The 14,662-nt window shown below is 41.6% G+C and overlaps 1 protein-coding gene across 2 annotated transcripts in view; it reads right to left on the reverse strand.

Annotated features, from left to right (window-relative positions):
• Nucleotides 1-14,662, reverse strand: part of LOC124139864 (anoctamin-4-like) — a 59,261-nt gene that overhangs the window by 12,748 nt on the left and 31,851 nt on the right. For both annotated transcript variants that reach the window (XM_048387432.1, XM_048387431.1), the window contains 13 exons: nt 12,889-12,942; nt 11,041-11,135; nt 10,136-10,257; nt 9,617-9,706; nt 9,137-9,292; nt 8,912-8,948; nt 8,587-8,696; nt 7,251-7,387; nt 6,015-6,213; nt 4,825-4,954; nt 4,126-4,259; nt 3,650-3,730; nt 1,126-1,205 (listed from right to left, as the gene is read on the reverse strand). In XM_048387432.1, coding sequence (XP_048243389.1) covers nt 1,126-1,205; nt 3,650-3,730; nt 4,126-4,259; nt 4,825-4,954; nt 6,015-6,213; nt 7,251-7,387; nt 8,587-8,696; nt 8,912-8,948; nt 9,137-9,292; nt 9,617-9,706; nt 10,136-10,257; nt 11,041-11,135; nt 12,889-12,942 — 1,425 coding nt within the window. The remainder of the gene's footprint in view (nt 1-1,125; nt 1,206-3,649; nt 3,731-4,125; nt 4,260-4,824; nt 4,955-6,014; nt 6,214-7,250; nt 7,388-8,586; nt 8,697-8,911; nt 8,949-9,136; nt 9,293-9,616; nt 9,707-10,135; nt 10,258-11,040; nt 11,136-12,888; nt 12,943-14,662) is intronic.

The raw sequence follows: 14,662 nt of genomic DNA on the forward strand, positions 1-14,662 counted from the left end.
TCAGCTTGATGTGGAAGGAAAGCTGGAAGTGATGCAGATCTTGGACATATACCATGTTGATGAAACCCAAGAGCATAGGTACGGAACTGATAAACCTAGAAATGTTCCAGGATGCAAACCCTCTGCGCAGTTAAGGGAGCTCTGCACAGTTAATTGTAGCACTGCACAGTTAATCGCAGCACTTTAGACAAGTGTGCAGCCCTGCTCTACTATTCAAGGAGAATAGTAACATTATTTACACATCCAAATATATTACTGGTGTAATGGTCAATAAAAAACAATGAACATATAATATATATCTTGAACAGACTTTAAATTTACTTCCAATGACACACAACTGAACAACTGATGTTCTCGTTGATACATTATCCGTATAATTAAGAATCAAATTGAAAATACATATCTATCATATTTGTAATACCTCACAATGACATGGAAAACAGTCACACAGACAGAGTAGAAGTGTTCAGTTACGACCAAATACAACAAGAGTCATCAGAAGAGGACAAATCCAGCCTCCACAATAGCAAAAGGCACAATTATGAGTAAAAGAAATTTTTTTTTGAAAATGATATGGGCCAGTACTAACTAGCCTCATACATTTGCAAAGTTTAAAATAATGACAGGTTTAGGAGATATTAAATGGTGTCTAGTTATGCTCCTAAAAAGAACCCTACCCTCATTTGAGCAAACAAACAAACAACATTGTAAAACATTCTCCTTTATGGTCTTCCAGCTTGATACTCAAACATGTCTGTGAAACACGACTTTTCAGTGATGGTTTTGAGCCACCAAATTCCAGCCTAGTTCTGCAATGGCAGAAACTGGACTTTAATACTCAGTCAACTCCCTTGCCTCAGAAAGATGAAAATACACAGCAAGGGCTATAGAAATTTTGTATGAGGGTTTTTAAACACGATCAACATGTTTATCCCTGTTTTTACTGATGTGTGTCCATAGCGGTTTCCAAATTGTTCTTGTCTCCGTGGAGGTAGGACAAATGGAAGGATGGATGGACTTCTGATTAATACAAATATTGTACAGAATTAAATTTCAAAAGACATAGAAAAGATCTCAACTGCATATATTTCTACCATGTATGACAGTAACACAGCAGAACTCTACCTGGACTCTGGATACAGGTGGGTGAAATCCATTTTCATATTTTTGCCATCCTCCAATTTCTTGGTGATCTGGTACTTTTCCTGCAATTAAACATTTGAGAGAATCAAGCAGTTTTAGAGCAAAAAGCCTCCAAGGCATTAATATCTCTTTTCTAGTTTTGATTAAATCCATCCTAATCTCCAGCTATCGAGGTAATCTTACAGTACAGCTGGTTCAAAAACAACCTGATCCACAGAGTCGTTCCCTACACCTTTACTTTGGAGCAGAGCTATGACCTCACCCTCAACCTTAAGATCCTGAGACCCCACCCTCAATCCTCGAGACCCTGATCCCATCTCAACCTGATACCACCCTGAACCTTGATACCCTGTTACCTACCCTGAACCTTGATACCCTGATACCTACCCTGAACCTTGATACCCTGATATACACCTGAACCCTGATACCCACCCTGAACCTTGATACCCTGATACCCACCCTGAACCTTGATACCCTGATACCTACCCTGAACCTTGATACCTACCCTGAACCTTGATACCCTGATACCTACCCTGAACCTTGATACCTACCCTGAACCTTGATACCCTGATATACACCTGAACCCTGATACCCATCCTGAACCCTGATACCCTGATACCTACCCTGAACCTTGATACCCTGATACCTACCCTGAACCTTGATACCCTGATACCTACCCTGAACCTTGATACCTACCCTGAACCTTGATACCCTGATACCTACCCTGAACCTTGATACCTACCCTGAACCTTGATACCCTGATATACACCTGAACCCTGATACCCACCCTGAACCTTGATACCCTGATACCCACCCTGAACCTTGATACCCTGATACCCACCCTGAACCTTGATACCCTGATACCCACCCTGAACCTTGATACCCTGATACCCACCCTGAACCTTGATACCCTGATACCCACCCTGAACCTTGATACCCTGATACCTACCCTGAACCTTGATACCCTGATACCCACCCTGAACCTTGATACCCTGATACCCACCCTGAACCTTGATACCCTGATACCCACCCTGAACCTTGATACCCTGATACCCACCCTGAACCTTGATACCCTGATAACACCCTGAACCTTGATACCCTGATACCCATCCTGAACCTTGATACCCTGATACCTACCCTGAACCTTGATACCCTGATAACACCCTGAACCTTGATACCCTGATACCCACCCTGAACCTTGATACCCACCCTGAACCTTGATACCCTGATACCTACCCTGAACCTTGATACCCTGATACCTACCCTGAACCTTGATACCCTGATACCCACCCTGAACCTTGATACCCTGATACCCACCCTGAACCTTGATACCCTGATACCCACCCTGAACCTTGATACCCTGATACCCACCCTGAACCTTGATACCCTGATACCCACCCTGAACCTTGATACCCTGATAACACCCTGAACCTTGATACCCTGATACCCACCCTGAACCTTGATACCCTGATACCCACCCTGAACCTTGATACCCTGATAACACCCTGAACCTTGATACCCTGATACCCATCCTGAACCTTGATACCCTGATACCTACCCTGAACCTTGATACCCTGATACCTACCCTGAACCTTGATACCCTGATACCCACCCTGAACCTTGATACCCTGATACCCATCCTGAACCTTGATACCCTGATACCCACCCTGAACCTTGATACCCTGATACCCACCCTGAACCTTGATACCCTGATACCCACCCTGAACCTTGATACCCTGATAACACCCTCAACCTTGATACCCTGATACCCATCCTGAACCTTGATACCCTGATACCTACCCTGAACCTTGATACCCTGATACCTACCCTGAACCTTGATACCCTGATACCCACCCTGAACCTTGATACCCTGATACCCACCCTGAACCTTGATACCCTGATACCCACCCTGAACCTTGATACCCTGATACCTACCCTGAACCTTGATACCTACCCTGAACCTTGATACCCTGATACCTACCCTGAACCTTGATACCTACCCTGAACCTTGATTCCCTGATATCCACCTGAACCCTGATACCCTGATATCCACCTGAACCCTGATACCTACCCTGAACCTTGATACCTACCCTGAACCTTGATACCATGATACCCATCCTGAACCCTGATACCCTGATACCTACCCTGAACCTTGATACCCTGATACCTACCCTGAACCTTGATACCCTGATACCTACCCTGAACCTTGATACCTACCCTGAACCTTGATACCCTGATACCTACCCTGAACCTTGATACCTACCCTGAACCTTGATACCCTGATATCCACCTGAACCCTGATACCCTGATATCCACCTGAACCCTGATACCCACCCTGAACCCTGATACCCTGATATGCACCCTGAACCCTTTACACCCTAAAACCCCATCCTAAGCCCTTCATTAATTCTATAATGGGTAGTTTTTCCAAAGATTAAATTGGAGTAAATCTAATGATATTTTTTAAGGGACCTCTCCTGTCCAGAGGACTGCTGGAGTTACTTACACGTCTGATGGCGAGGCGGACCTCTGTGGGCACGTCCGGTATCATGTAGGCCAGGATGTACTTAAGGACGAACACGATGTGCTGGGTGAATATAGAGACAACACATGGTTAAGTGAGTGGGATCAACAGTGCTTTGAGCAGTATCCGTGTTATATCATGACATGAAAACATATTTCATAAAGGATGCAGTGACACAGCTCTTAGATGTTTGCTGCTTTGGTGAAACCCATGAGCACAGATATGCGCAGATAAACACAGGATCCTAATCAGGATGAATCTAGGACCAGCGGATCCTGGCATCAAAGGAACATAACTCTGTACAGCAAACTTCAGGTCTTAGGTCACATAAAAAACAGCTCTGACTTGCCAATAAATATGTAATAATTCCAATGACTAGGCTGTGTGTAGAAAAAGTTGGTTTAATAAATGCAAAACAGTCAAACAGGGTACAAGATATAGATGATCATGACTCTTACTTCAAAGCCAATGACGATCCACAGTTTCCCAACAAGGTCAAAGTTTGAACCCCAGGAGGAGGTGAAGGCTATCAGGAAGGCGTTCGTCAGGACACCACAGAAGTTGACAAACGTCAGGATGTCATACCACATACCTGCAAATATAACATATAGTAGTGATTGAGTTTGCAATGCTGCTGTGAACAGTGTGTCAGCTTGATGGAAAGTTGAATGCAGGCCTTAGATGTTGAAACCCTGGAGCAAGGATATGATGCTGACAAACCTAGAAACAGATTCAGGGCCAATCTGGGCCCCATGGCCATTGACTTCTGGCACCGGTAAGGGATGCAACTCTGCGCAGCGTATTGCAGTACCTTAGACGACAGGCGACCATATCAAATAACAATGACGGAATGTCAAAACACAAAGTCCTTGAAGAAATACGGACGTTTGAAATGTGGAAAATATATGGATAAATGCAGCGTCTACATTCAAACTAACTTCATATTAAAATTACAAGTTAACATTCCAGTTCCACTGAATGGAGAGTTGCATGTATCATGTATTATCTGTATCAGAGGCTGATGTTCCCAGCAACCTTAGTGCTAGACTGTTGTATGTCTACGTGAAGTTATGGGAGTTACGGTCTCCTTAGCGCTAAGATCGCTTTGTACAACAGCACCCAGGACTCTTCCTACAGCTTATCATCCTTGTACTTACCAATGTCCTGAGCGATGAAGGCAACAGGTCTCCGGTTGAACCACAGCATTCGCTTGGCATCTACTCGGATGTCGATGAGGTTGGTGATCAGCGCCAGCAGTGGGGCCAGGGGGAAGGAAGCAGCAAACAGCTACGCAGCAAGACATTGTAACATGTACTAGTCATCTCAATTTGTCACAATCAGAGAGCATACAGATGGCACACTTGCCAACACCACATTTGAGGCAATTCGGAATATCTGGGATAGCAGCCCACCTGAATTATGAAGAATTAATGGCAATCCTTGGTGGCCAATCAGTGTGTCAGCCCAGGTCTCTTCTTGATTGGCTAGTTTTAAATGTCAGTGTCCTACTATTTAAACCCTTTGTTTTCACCCCTGCACTTTTCAGGGCACATTTCACACTGCACTGGGCTGGGTAAGAGACAGGGTCAGTAATTAAAGGTTAGTAGTTGAAGTTATTACATGTATTGCGTTCTATTTATGGCTGTATAACATATAAATCACTTTAGGTGAGTAAATGTCTATATGTACAGTTGCTAATCTTTAGAAATTAAGGAACTGGGGTGTTTTCTTTTCATCAAGTAACAAAACATTATGACCGAATGTGAAAAATGATTAAGTTATAAAGCAAATATCAGACTACGTGCCGCTCAACATGAAGTGCCTAAAGTCAACATTTGTAGCAGTTGTGAGCTGAGAAATTTTTCTGATACTTTCTTCACTCATGATGTTCTCTATTTGAGGTAAAACAACTACTGAAAGTTTATATTTCACAAGTTGAGCATTTATGCATTTCACAAGTAACTTAAATGATACACAAAGCCTACTCGTTAAACAATTATTGTGCGTTTCATTTGGGAGTGTCCTGTGACTATGCAACTATCGAGTGGGTTTCGACAGTAGCAATGAGAGCATTAAAGCCATACTGGAATTCTGTGAGCAAGTTTCAGAGACACCATAGTGGGGATCATTCATACAAAGTTTCAGTTCTATAGTTTGCCTTGTAGTTTCAGAAGATGTGGAAAATGAAGAAATAAAATGACAACCGACGTTCCCCCGGACTGACAGACAACAGACAACTAGCCACTTGACAGTCAGGTGAGCTAAAACTAAGTCATCATTATTATTATTACAAAACTAACTCGCCACTTGTAAACCTTCCCATCACAGGCGTGACCCTGACACTCACCATGAGGAAGCCGTACTGGATGACCTTCTCGGTGTACTCCCCGAGAGTGAAGTCTCCCAGTGTGGGTTTGAGGCGTTCCCTCTCCAGGAAACTCTGGTGTTTCATGGCCTCACTACCAGCAGACTTGTTATCTGCAGACACCTCGTCAACCTTCGTCTTGCGGCAACATGGACGTTTTCGCCAGAGCATTTTAAGAAATCTGAAAAGTAATAGATGTGCTGGTTTAGTCTATTGTAAGCCTCTTGCATGAAGATCTCAGGACCTCCACAAGAGATCACATCAGGTGAATGTTCTAATCAATCATATTAAAATCCCATTACATGTCACGTCAGAACGACCTCTCATCCGACCAATCAAAGCGTAGCGTACCAGATTGGGAAAATGACATTCAGAATGTGTTTTCTAATCATGCAACCTTGAAAATGTTAACACAGGATATTCTGACTGAGTTACAGGCTGTGTGACTGACTCCACCAAAGTCATCATCTGTCTTTCAGTTCAATCGCAAAGCCTTTTCATAGCCGGCGGGAAGTACTGCCATGCAATCTCGGACATCTATTAGGCATTCCAGAATTTTCTTTGTTTAGTTTTCAGCATTCAGACCAGCATATCTGATTTCTGTATCTCGTAACAAGCTGAACACAACCAGTTTCACATGTAAATAACTAAGGCAAAGCCACTTATTGGTGTGGGAATTTTATATACCATGTCAGTTATGAGCACCATTGCATCTACACCCAAAGGAAGAACCATCGAAGGCATATTTGCGTTCGGTGTGTGCTTTCTTAGTTAAAGTCAAAATTTCTCTATTGAGGTAGTAAAGAAATGAACGTGAATTGTTTTTCAAAGTTCACATCTGATTGGCACAAGAGCCTCGCATCATTTGTGTAGACTGGGTGATCAAAGTTCACTCAGGGTTCACCGGAGGAGACTTTCCAGGGTTTCTGATCTGTTCAATTTCAAGGACATTCACTGATTGTGATCCATCATGTCCAAAACATATTTCTCAATTTGGCAAACATACCAAAGAATGTCCTATCAAAGTTGATAAATTATGAAAATTTTCTAATGCCATTTGTCTCCAGACAAATCTATGCTTACTATGGAGTTGTTGTCAGATCTATTTGCAGAGGGGTATTATATTAGCATCAAAGATTTGATTGTAATTAGATGGAGAATTCACAATGGTACATGTAGACTCATGGTACAAAAGCAAAGTTCTATTTGTGTACTTACGGAAGAATGATATCTTTGAAGAATTTGGGGAAGGGTTTGACAAGCATAAGGACAAGAACTTGGAAGGAGAGTTGAGACATACAGGTTCCCTCACAACTGTCTTTGTAATCTGCACCACGGTTGAGAATGAAAAAACGCTGGAAAGAAATTTAGATTATTTTAGAAACCAACACTGCATTTGAAAGCATTTGATTTCGGCTGATTTCAGGAGTAAGTGTAAGGATAAGGACTGGGACGGGTCTAAATTTACTACACGGGTACCCGACCCCCTAGGACCCGACCCTACCCAGGTACCCACTGTAGCTCTCAAGAGTTGGGTACAAAATTCTGATTGGGAACTGTCTTTCCGGAGCCCTGGCCAAAACTATTTAGATACACATATAAAATGATCTGATCGTGAATATTCTGAAGTTGGCTGAAGATTTATCCCTACTCAAACATATAAAAGTCAGAAGGAATGTATGCATAGTCAGAAAGAAATACGTCGCCCACCCATATTGAAAAGTGGGGATCGGTGGGGACAGGCACTTACATATGAGCATCTAGGATGCACTTAGGATAATCTACTTGAATAAATTACTTCTGACAATCAGGCATATGAAAACAGTGGAGTGAAGCTGACAGCAGAAATGAATTGTGATTGGACAATGACAATATTGTCATAAGTAGATCGTAACAACTTCTTATTGGCTGCCGTGATAACTACCTGTTCTTCATGAAGGATGTTTACTGAGGTATTTTGAAGTATCGTTGTATCTATGATTGCCTTCAATAGCCATTGGTCACGCATTACTCAACTGAAAATCTATGATAGCTTTAATATGTGTGTGAATCATCCCCCATCAAAACTCTTATTTTGCAAGAATGTGCCTGGATATCATTCAAATCCCACGATAGTGCGAGTTATCTCTGCATACACATGTTCTCATGAAAGTACACCAATATTTTCTCAGTTTGAAGATGTATTTGTCATATTTTTGTTTCAAGGGAATGGTTTTATCAGCTTCGCAAAAAGTAAAATAGGTTTACTCCTGTTAACTATTTTGTGTAGGTTAAGAAGTGCATGGTACCTATTGAACAGTATTTCAGTCATGTCATGTCATCTGACCACAATGTGGCAGCACAAGTGACACAGATGATGGGAGCAGTGATGAAACCCACAACCACAAACACCAAGGATCATTATCAGTGCAAATTTTGGATTCAAACCCACATCCAGCAGGCCCTGGCTAAGGGACACAACTCTGCACAGAGCTATGGGACATCAGTGGTCACCCACTCCACCACCCTCTTCCCCAAACCCCTGATGGGACTGAACGAAAGTATTAACACTCACCCCTCGAAAGAAGGCAATATAGAAACAGGAAGCAAAACTGTTGACAAACTGGAAGGCAAAGAGCTTGATGATCAGGGCATCATCATACCGAGTCTGGGTCCGGTGGTTCTCTGCAACAGCAACAAATACACAGTGCAAGGAGCCGACAAGTGTAGTTACCATGGTTACACAACAGTAATGTTAGAATAACATTCTCTGGTTAATGGCTGTATATTTCTTTTCCTGTTCATAACCATCAAAAAGTTATCTGCTAGTGTATGAATTGTTATTAAAAGCTGTAGATCTAAATCAGTTTATAGTTAATTTTGTCAAAGACTCTCCTTACCCCAGTCAGTCAGCCATACTGCCAGCTTGTCATAAAACTGCGAAATAAAAGGCAAAATTTGTGAATGAAATTATTGCAAACTTTCACATTTTTAAAAATTTCATCCTACCCAAGGTCAGCAAAAAAATTGTAACCCTAAAATAAAACTGTGGCTTAATGGTTTCTGTACGTGAAGGTATGCTGCAAGAGTGAGCTCGCTGACCATGTTGGTGCCATAAGACGTACCTTGCCAAGCAGTAGGATGGAGATAGCATTGAGGATAGAAGACACAACGGTTGTGAGGAGAAGGCACTCAGTCCCAGTCAGGCCGGGACATAGGTCGACGTCCATGATGACCCGGTAGATGATGACGCCCGTCACACTGATCAACACCACAGAGATCTACACAACAGGCATAAAGTGTTTGGTTTTACAAGGGTTATAGCAATATCCCGGGGGATACCAGAAATGAGTTTCACACACAGTTCTCATTTTGGGATTTGAACCTGTGTTATTTCAGCATGAGATGAAATGGGGTTTAAAATCGCATCCAAGATGTGTGTGTGTGTGGCATGTGTGAGTGGTGTGTGCATGTGTGCTTGAGTGAGTGGTGTGTGTGGTGGTGTGCGAGAGTGAGTGTGTGTGCGTGCATGAGTGGTGTGTGTGTTCGAGCTGTCACCACAGGCTTCTGGCTGGTAAGTTTGTTTGCTGAAGATGTATATTTACCATAAAGATAAGAACAGAAGCTGATGTGGTGAACTTGAGCAGTTGGCGTTTGAGGGGATAGAACCACGTTTCCTCATTGGTCACAGGATCCTGCAACACAAGACAATCACCTGCAGATATTCATAACTTTACCAAGGATCAAACTGACCCTCGCTGATTACTGTCTGGTCAAATCTTCGCACACTTTACATTCTATCAGAATCTGCATGGGAAGACAGTATCAATTCAAGGGAAGCAACTCTAGGTTGGTCTGCGTTTGCTGAAGGGAAAATGCACGGTAACAAGAAATCTTTTGTTAACTTGGGATCAATACTAAATGTACCGGGTAGGTGTCTGCTGCATAAAAATCAAACATATACAACTGAATAAACAATTTTTATCTCACAAAAGAGTCACATGTTCTGCTTTTGAAATAAGAATCAAATATACTTTTGAAATTATTAGTACCAGGCAAATTTTACAATTTTTGCAGCATGTTACAAACTAGATGTTACTTCTGCAATCGCGTGAAATACTCACAGGTTTGACTTTAGTGCCAAAGAACTGAGGCCGATCAGGCTCCGATGCTTCAAAGTCATCAACATCCCACTCGTAGGCAAGACGTGCAACCTTCCTCTTCCACAACTCCAGAAACACGGTGCCTAGCAACAGACATAAACATGGCATATCAGAACATGCCATGGAATCCGGTTTGAATATCATAAATATTCACAGGAAGTCCAAAAGAAATTGTGTTTATGGATCTAAAAAAAAACTGTTTTGTTCATCATTTTGAGTTCCATGCCTTTCAGGGAACAAAAATTGAACTGACTTGAAGCAGTGTCAAAATTATAATAGGTGCTGATCTCAGTGATAATGTTTGGTCTCCTTGGCACGAAACATAGGTGACTGCTGTACCAACAACATACAAAAGGGGGGATGCCTTGTGGACGCTCCCTTGTTGGAATAGCAACTTTGTGATGGAGTGAAACAAATCTGGATTCTCTAAACTTTGATTGGTGTTTATTGTACTTGATTGGTTTTGATTGTAATGCTTGTATTTTATTGTGTTTGATTGTACTTGATTGTACTTGATTGTGTTTGCTTGTATTTGATTGTGTTTGCTTGTATTTTGATTGTGTTTCTGATCAGACTAGAAATAGGATACTCTTTTCTTTTGCATTGAACATACTCACAGTGCAAATCATTTGTGTCCATTCTCAATTTCTTTGCACATAGGTAAATTCACTCCATATGCCTTGTTGGTCATTTTCTAAATACTTTTTATAACACAAGCAACTTGTACATACATGCAGACAAAGAATACCTAGGGGTATGTATCAACAACAGGACAGCCAATCAGCCAGAATGTCCACATTTGAAGAACCACACACACACACACACACAGAGTACTACAAGACTAGTTAGTCTATATAATGCCTTACCCCACAAACATATGAGGAGGGCAAAAAAAGGAGTCACGTCATTGTCAAAGGCCTGCTTAATAATGTTCAGGACATCCGTCACCTTGGTCTTCAGTCTGCAACAAAACACACCTTTATTCATGCACAGTCACGGTGGCAACATTAGTTCTACAGCATGCACAGTCACGGTGGCAACATTAGTTCAACAGCATGTACAGTCACCGTGGCAACATTAGCTCTACAGCATGCACAGTCACCGTGGCAACATTAGTTCTACAGCATGCACAGTCACCGTGGCAACATTAGTTCTACAGCATGTACAGTCACCGTGGCAACATTAGTTCTACAGCATGCACAGTCACTGTGGCAACATTAGTTCTACAGCATGCACAGTCACTGTGGCAACATTAGTTCTACAGCATGCAAAGTCACCGTGGCAACATTAGTTCTACAGCATGCACAGTCACCCTGGCAACATTAGTTCTACAGCATGCACAGTCACCGTGGCAACATTAGTTCTACAGCATGCACAGTCACCCTGGCAACATTAGTTCTACAGCATGCACAGTCATCGTGGCAACATTAGTTCTACAGCATGCACAGTCACCCTGGCAACATTAGTTCTACAGCATGCACAGTCATCATGGCAACATTAGTTTTACAGCATGCACAGTCACCGTGGCAACATTAGTTCTACAGCATGCACAGTCATCATGGCAACATAAGTTCTACAGCATGCACAGTCACCGTGGAAACATTAGTTCTACAGCATGCACAGTCATCATGGCAACATTAGTTCTACAGCATGCACAGTCACCGTGGCAACATTAGTTCTACAGCATGCACAGTCATCATGGCAACATTAGTTCTACAGCATGCACAGTCACGGTGGCAACATTAGTTCTACAGCATGCACAGTCATCATGGCAACATTAGTTCTACAGCATGCACAGTCACCGTGGCAACATTAGTTCTACAGCATGCACAGTCACCGTGGCAACATTAGTTCTACAGCATGCACAGTCATAATGGCAACATTAGTTTTACAGCATGCACAGTCACCGTGGCAACATTAGTTCTACAGCATGCACAGTCATCATGGCAACATTAGTTTTACAGCATGTACAGTCACTGTGGCAACATTAGTTCTACAGCATGCACAGTCACCGTGGCAACATTAGTTTTACAGCATGTACAGTCACCGTGGCAACATTAGTTCTACAGCATGCACAGTCACTGTGGCAACATTAGTTTTACAGCATGTACAGTCACCGTGGCAACATTAGTTCTACAGCATGCACAGTCATCATGGCAACATTAGTTCTACAGCATGCACAGTCACCGTGGCAACATTAGTTCTACAGCATGCACAGTCACCGTGGCAACATTAGTTCTACAGCATGCACAGTCACCGTGGCAACATTAGTTCTACAGCATGTACAGTCACCGTGGCAACATCAGTGGTGGGAATTGGTTAAAAAATCAATTGATGATCAATGAATGATAACAGCAAAACATAAATTTAGTCATTCTTTCTTAGTGTACGTACTTCGTGTAAAACTTTTTATTTAAAATAGCAAATGTCTACATTGACATCTTACTACATGCATGTACTCCCCAACACAATTGCAACTACAGAAGACATAAGCAGACCTGGAAGCCTGGGACAACACATGCCATGAGCTTCCTTGGGCCTTTGGTCCTGCTGTGATAAAACTCTGAAAACTATAGACTAAGGGAGTTTTGACTGATATGGATATCTGACTGTCAAGAATCTCTTCCACAGAGCTACAATAGTAGATTTTGTGTTAGATGGAGGAATTCTGAAACTCCTGACCATGAAGAACCTGAATACAAGTAGATACTCACTCTTCCACCAATGTAGCATTGCTTTGAGTCTCGCTGCTTTCGTTCTTACTAATGCTGAAAATGAGAGACTGAGTACAGTACATGTTATAATACAAATTATTAACAACATTTAGACCTGTTAATCTCAGAATAGTCTTTAAAAATCTGTTCCAAATTTCCTTTATCTATTATTATAAGAAAAGAGTTTCCAAAGCTCTAAAGGGCAGGTCTATCTGTGAAGATTCCGCGTTAGAGTTGGTCTTCAGCAGGCAATGCATGTTGTACTGATCGGATGGTCAGGCTCAATGACTTGGTTAATGCATGTCATCATATCCCATTTGCATAGATCAATGCTAATGTTGTCAATCATTATTTACAGACTGCCATCATATAGCTGGAATATTGCTGAGGGCGTAAAAAAAACATCTAAATGGCAGCTATTCTGATTGACTGTCAAATTTGTTCATTGTGTGGCCAATGCTGGTGACATAATGTTTAAAGTGGTTCACAGAGGGAATAGTCAGTCTCAACTTATAACAGATAATTCACAAGGACAACAGTCACAAATAAACAGCGTTATCACTATCCCCCACCATGGGGCACATTAGAATTTTGCTTGTTCATATAGTAGTAAATATAAGCTATAAAAAATTAGTCCTACAAAAGAAGCACTAGGGTCGCTTTGCCATAAAAAAATTGATCAAATGTGAAATTAATACAAACAACCTCTTCTGTAGAATAAATAATTTATAGCTCCAATTCTCGAACTCAGTCTTGATAAGCATCTTTTAGATAAGCTAACTTCAGTAGTTTCTGTGAAAAATTGTCCCCATTGCAGACACTATGCACTTTGTAAAATAACATGGATCAAGGGCCATAACAGTGTTTGCAGAAAATCTAAAAACATGTAGCAAGGGAAGTAACTCTGGGGAAAAACCCAGTCTTTTCAAGTATCTCATAGATATACGCATGCAAACGTCATGGACTTTTCCGAGTAAACTTGTTCCCATTGCAGACAATATGCACATATTCGAAAAGCATGGAACAAGGGCCATAACTCATTTATGGCACCAATTTTCAAAACTCAGCCTTAACAAGTATCTCTTATATAAGCATTCAAACTTTCATACATGTAATTTCAGTAGTTTCTGAGAAAACCTGTCCCCATTTCACACAGTATGCACTAAGTAGAAAAGCATGGAACAAGGGCCATAACTCTGTAAAAAATGAATTTAAGACACCAATTTTGGAACTCATTTAAGATTATGATCAGTAATATCAGTGTGTAAAATTTCATTAAATAGTTTTTGAGAAAATTTGTCCCCTTTGAGAAGCAGACGGTCGAAAAGACAGACAGTTGGATGGACAAAATGTTCCCATATCCCCCGACCTATTTCGTGGTGGGGGATAAAAAGGCTTCTGATCCATCTCAAGTTGGTGACTGTCATTTCTCCATGGGCTACAGAACCAGCAGTTGCATTATTGAAAGTTTGCCCTCTTTCTTTTCACTGGGATTCATAATACATGTACCCATCTTTATCATATAATGGGCAGGTTTCTCAGCAGGATAAAGCCAACGGATAAAAACGATATCCGTTGGGGTCATATGCGGATAGAGATGCAAATATCAAAGGTCAAGTAGGGACTACTTTCAGTGTTTATAAACAAACATGGCGTCGCCCTTGTCATTCGGGGATCGAGTCAGAATTAACCATCGGGAATCTGGATAAACTACAGGTATAATTGCTATCATTATCAAAAGAACAGTCTAATATACTGAAAATCTGTGTCTAAC

This window comes from Haliotis rufescens, unplaced genomic scaffold (genome assembly GCF_023055435.1).
Source record: "Haliotis rufescens isolate VD_foot unplaced genomic scaffold, xgHalRufe1.0.p SCAF_7, whole genome shotgun sequence".
Taxonomy (NCBI): domain Eukaryota; kingdom Metazoa; phylum Mollusca; class Gastropoda; order Lepetellida; family Haliotidae; genus Haliotis; species Haliotis rufescens.